General features: G+C 41.6%; 1 protein-coding gene across 1 annotated transcript in view; it reads left to right on the top strand.

Moving 5' to 3' along the window:
- tmcc2 (transmembrane and coiled-coil domain family 2) overlaps nucleotides 1-1,280 on the top strand; it is a 16,366-nt gene extending 15,086 nt beyond the window's left edge. Inside the window, exon 5 of the mRNA XM_060910637.1 lies at nucleotides 747-1,280. Within this exon, the coding sequence (XP_060766620.1) occupies nucleotides 747-1,046 (300 nt within the window). The 3' untranslated portion in view covers nucleotides 1,047-1,280. The remainder of the gene's footprint in view (nucleotides 1-746) is intronic.
- The last annotated feature ends 4,720 nt before the right edge of the window (nucleotides 1,281-6,000 follow it).

Here is a 6,000-nt window from a genome sequence, read left to right as displayed (position 1 = left end):
TTGCTGAAATGTTGGGGTGCAGTCTGTATTTCAGTTCACACCAAAGGTGTCCGGTGAGGTTGAGACGAATTCCTCAGTCAGTGTCTGCTACCTCATAAAAATCTTGTTCTTACAGCCTGATTTACTGAAAATCGATGACTTGCATAACTGATAAACCTGTGTGGCGTGTGAGAGGGCCGTGTGTCACTGTGCCCAAAACAAATCGAAATAGTCTGCAATGTAAAAAGAGTCATGAAACAAAAACTTCCATTATGCTATGCGAGAGCGATTTTCTTCAACACAAAAAGTTGCATCGTGATGGTGTAAGTGCACTCGGACCTGGAATGAAAGCACAATGTGACCAGCGGGGGAGGGGGGACAATCGCACTCAGGCACGGTTCGAGGCAACTGTGCTTCGTGTGAGTACACCTTTAGTTCCAGTGAAGGGAAACTGTAAAGCTACAGCATACAAAGATGTTCTATGCAAACTATGCTTCAGACTTCGTGGCGACAGTTTGGAGAAGAAGCACATATGGGTGTGATGGTCAGGGGTGCACAAACTTTTGGTTGTATAGTGTAGGTTAATAAGAGTTGCTAATAATTATCAGACTGTTGTCAAAATGTCATTACCCAGAATAATAGCACAATCTTTATCATCTGGAAATCCAGATTCATGCTCCACCCCCTTGATCTGGTCTACCTTCATGTTATTGCCTCACATATGTGATTAGCCATGTTTGCATCTTGGTGTGTGTGTGTGTGTTCAGGAGGCAGTGGAGTCCTGTCTGACGCGTGTCAGTAAGCTGGAGTTGCAGCAGCAGCAGCAGCAGGTGGTACAGTTGGAGGGCGTGGAGAATGCTAATGCTCGCGCTCTGCTAGGGAAGCTCATTAGCGTGCTGCTAGCTCTCATGGCCGTGCTGCTCGTCTTTGTCTCCACTGTGGCTAACTTCATCACCCCGCTCATGAAAACCCGCGCACGCATCGCCTCCTCTGTTGCCTTCACCCTTTTCCTCATCACGCTCTGGAAGCACTGGGACTGGCTCGAACTCTGCTTCCTGTCTGGCTGAGTCACATGACCTCAGAGTTCTGCCTCCTGTTACTGTATCTGTGAAGAACTGATGAAGCTCTTCACATAGACACTGCTACTACCACAGAGACAGTAAGTGGGACACGTCCCATTTACACCAGATCTGTCTGTATTTGGTCCACATTTGGAGTTCAGCACACTGTCGTGCCCTAAAACACTGATTTAACTCATCAGATTTAAATACTGTATTTTTCAGACTATAAGACATGTTTTCTTGCCTGCTATCATTTTAGATTTAACCTAATACATTAGGTTTCACATTTATTTGTGTATTTATGGTATATGTGATGTTCCAGCAGCTAAAGTTTCAGGTTCACTACCTACTGTTAGCTTGGTGCTAACATCACTCTAAAAACCTTCAGTAGCAGAAATGAGCATTATTGTAGCCAGTAATCAAATCATACTGAACCTCCTGGAGTCCCGTCCCACAGTGCACACTGCACTCCCACATCACATCTCCAAAACTGAGTGAACAGGGTTGACCTGAGCAGAATGATCAAAAAATTGGAGTCTTACGTTTAAACTGTGTTCAGTCGGTCAAATCTGCACTCACGGCGAGTCTCTTTCGGTGTGCGAGTTCTACTTCAGAACAATACAGAGCTGCATAGATATAAATACTTAAATATCACATTTGCTATTGATCGCTGTTTAGAACAGTGAGAGCCACCATATTGGCGCTTTACATTTGCAACACACAATTAGAACTGCAGTCTGTTCTGTGATTGAATAAGAAAAATAAATGTTGAGCTTTGGACTGTAATGAATGCAGTTTGTTGCATAAATAAACATTTCTAAGACAGTTGTCAGCAGCAGTACGTATTAATGGGATAATATTATCGGATGCCATCAAGTTGGACAGTAAAACAGACTCTATTCGAATGCTGGTGAAGTCGTGATAGACGATAATCTCACCCTGACACTTCTACTAACAGGCTTTTGTAAAAGTACATGATGTCAACAACTATAAAGTCTGTACTGCTCATGGACACGTGTCAGTGATGATCAACATCATGTAAATTACTCAAATAAAACACCTACTTGTGAAATGTAAAGGTTTGTTGCTGGGTCCGTAAAGTCCACTGTTTCTCGCTTGAATGTGGCGGCGATGCAGAATCTGACAGTGCATCACAGCCAGTGCAATCTGGAGGTATTTATATCTATGCAGTGCTGAGCTACAGCAACACTAACACTAGGGGGCACTGAAATGCTGTTTAGACTGAGTACGGCCAGGATGTAAAATAAATTCATGCGACTTATAGTCCAGGAAATATGGCAGGTGTGTTTAGAGACCATACAGCACCAGAGATAAATGTGCCCGAATCCAGAATCCAGGGACACATGTCGGCCCGGGGGCATTTTGAGTTATTGACAGATTCAGAAAGTACAGTTTCTAAGCTTTCCAATGATGCCTTCCATGTGGAGATCTGACAATATTTGAAGAATGTGTGGCCTTTTGAAAGTGTATACTTCTTAAAACAGAAAAGGGAGAAAATCGCCCTCAAAGTTTTCCATCTCAGCTACTCTGGGTGTAGGGCGGGCACATAATGCTGCTCATTTGCATGATATTAAGGAAAGCCCTACCCCCTACTAGCTAGCACGATACTACTTTCATGTAAACAAAGATCACCACGTCAATTTTCCTTCCGTGCAAAGTATGCCCAACACAATTATGAAGTACAAAAATAAGTCCTAAAGTATACTTTAACGTTTTGTGGTTGAAAAATTACTCACACCGTAAGAAAGATAGCACGATGATGACACAACTAACACAACAGTAGTTTCATGTAAAGCCTCGGTCACAACCGGCCGTACAGTACGCGCTCCTACAGCCGGTCTACACGCAAAAAACGCAAGAAACGCACAGAGGGCGCGTGTGAAACGCACGAGAGCGCGCGTGTGATGCGCTGATTTTCGAGCCGCAGACCGGCCACAGAGGTTCTTTGTCATGTCAAACAAACTCTACGGGCGCTTACGTTTTTTTCAGGTTGCAAGACAAACTTACGGCCAATGCGCGTCTTTCTCCATGAACAAAAAAAAAACCGCAGCGATTTGGGAAACGCCAAAAATCACACGGCCAAAAAAATCGTACGTCCGGTTGTGACCTAGGCTTAACCAAACCACAACACTCTCCGTTACATGCAAAAATAACCACACAGCCTTAGATTAATAAACTTACCCCATCAGAAAGAGAAACGGCGCCTTGCACACACCAATGCCTCCGATGGAATGTAGTTCTAGCTTCCTTTTGGTTGGGTTTTTTTGCTAGAAATGGTGATCTCCGATGTAAAAACCGTGTGTCTGTTTGCTTCGCGGTGTTTCAGCTCCTCTGTGCTCTGTTTAGCTTCCTCATTCCATAGTGAAATTACACGCCTGTATGCAGTTAAGTAGCCATGCGCTCAGCTCGTATCATACAGCTGATTCGCGAAAAAAAAAAAAGACTTAAATCATCATGTGAATGGCCCATATGGTAATTTACCCACACCCCCCAGCAGGCTACAGTCCTGACAAAAACGAGACAATTTGCAACAAAAAATGTATGCTTTTCCAACAAAACAATCTATTATCTGAAATACTGATTGCATTCTTCAAGATCTCAACTTGCACATGATGGAAAAAAACAAAAATCACAAATTAAAAAAAAATGCTTCTCTTGCGATTATCTCGGATTCATTTCGGCCGACATGCGTCCCTGGATTCAGTGAGGCGTCACAAATTAGCTTTACACTTTTTCATCTAACCTTCTGAAAGAAAGGATGATGGACACATGCAAAGGGCGTCCTGGATATTTTTCTACCTTTCAAGAGGATTGAATGTTGTTGCATGAGATGGCACATCAGGATTTTGTCTCTTATCTGTGTGTAAAATGACGACGGCGGATTTAAGGTAAAACACTTGATTCTGTTCCATTTTCAGCATTTTTTGTTTCTCTTTTAATAAAGTCTCAGCTTTCATACTGGGTCGGTATTATCATGAAATGTGGCCGTGAAGCAGCTAAACCGAATGCAGTGTTCAGCTGTGGAAGTTAGCGAGCTGCACAATATATCCATCGATAACTGTGCACTTTAGCGTTACCTCTCCAGCAGCTGTATGACTACAAAATGTTCTAGCAAGCAAACTAGTGCTAAGTACACGGTAGCATTGTGTAATTAAATCCATTATCTATGTTAGCTAACAAGCTAGCCACCAAGCCTGCTAACAGTACATCGCTGTGTTGGATTAGCAAACAATATTTCACATTGGGAAAGTTCTAACATAAACTACACCAGTTCTAATCATTCCACGTGTTTGAATAAATGGCACAGTGTTGTTTTTTTTTTGTGTGTGTGTGTTGTTGAATTTGTTGTAATGTTGAAGCAAAACTTGTGTTATTTGTATTAGCAGTTGATGCTAAGTGGTTTTTTTTTTTTTGTAATTTGTCAACACATCTGAGGTAAAAGTTGATGTTCCAGATAGATGAAAGACACGGAACTCTCACTGTATCTTTACATCGTCCCTTTAAAATACTTTCTTGCTAGCTAAATGGTTAACCTCGGTTTTTTGCTAGCTTTTCCTTGAGGACTGTGTTTTCTGGTTGTCTAGCAACAGTTTTGATCATACCATTACTTTACATGCAATATTTTGGCTAATATTTAAAGGACAGATAATAATATATGTTGGAATCATCAGAAAGCTGAGGCTTTTGTCTTCGCAGCGATAGCAGTCAGGTGTTTTCGTGAATGTTTCAGTGTCACGGCTCTGTGTGACATCATCCCGTCATGTTTTTCCAGGTTTACATCCACCATGATGCCACTGAGAACACCCAGCATTGCGTTCACTGTTTTATAAAGTTTATATTTGTGTCTGTCAATTACAAAAGAACCAATACAGATTGTCTGTGTCTTTTGCTTGATTGAGAGTCCTGCTGAGAGACTGGACTGGGAGAACTCTGTTCCTCAGCGCTCTGATCAGTCACACTGTCCATCATTGCTGTTTAATAATCGTACAGAGTCATAGTTACACCTTCACCAGCATGTTCACTCACTTTTCATGTTTATACCCTGTTTGCTAAAATCCACCAAATACTGCACTGTAATCTTAATAAAAACATTTACAAACCTGTGTGATAACGTGTCTTTCTTTGAGAACTGATATTTATATCGCAGAATTGACTTTATCTCCCAATCAGGTTTACACACAGCGCGTTCTACAGGATCTCGTTTTTACCCCAAACCTCACAAACCTCTCCACACTGAATAAGTTGTATTGAAAACTATCTGTTTTTGAGTTATTGATTTACAGTATATCTGAGTGCTGTGAGTCCTGCCTCAATTCCACATGTATGTACACTTCCTTACAAGAGAAGTGAACATCTTGACCCAGCTTGGTCTACACCAACATTCGAGAAGTTTACAAAACCTCACCATCCCCTCACTGAGGACAATCTGGCCACGGCTGTATTTCTGACCCCAGCCAAAGACCGGGCAGACACGGGCCGTACAGACCGTAGACTGTACAGGTGCGGGCTGGTGAAGACCCTACATGGTGAAGACCCTACAGGTGCAGACTGACAGTGTCCCCAACCACTGGTGGTTTCTGGCCACTAGATGGCAGGCATTGTTTAGAAATAATCTTGTGGTTGTAATTTATTTAACTACAGATCATATTAATTGATCACGTTTAATTTGTGACTTTGTAATTTTCTTGCTTACTGACAGACTGATTGACAAATGAGAAGTGTTTGTTCAGTGTTTAAATGTGAAAGAGAGATGTGATTGGTGGAATTGCTGCATTGTTCTGTTCTTGGTCAAGTGGAACATGTGGCTTTTCTGAGGATTGACAGATCTGTTTTTGCTGTTTATTTGAAGTTAGATAATTTAAGAAGGATATTGAGGACATTATTAACATGAATGTTAATATTTTAATGATTAAATATTATATCTGATTATGATTAAATA

The sequence above is a fragment of the Neoarius graeffei genome, chromosome 26 (assembly GCF_027579695.1).
Source record: "Neoarius graeffei isolate fNeoGra1 chromosome 26, fNeoGra1.pri, whole genome shotgun sequence".
In the NCBI taxonomy this organism is placed as follows: domain Eukaryota; kingdom Metazoa; phylum Chordata; class Actinopteri; order Siluriformes; family Ariidae; genus Neoarius; species Neoarius graeffei.
This window is presented reverse-complemented; position numbering and strand designations above follow the sequence as displayed.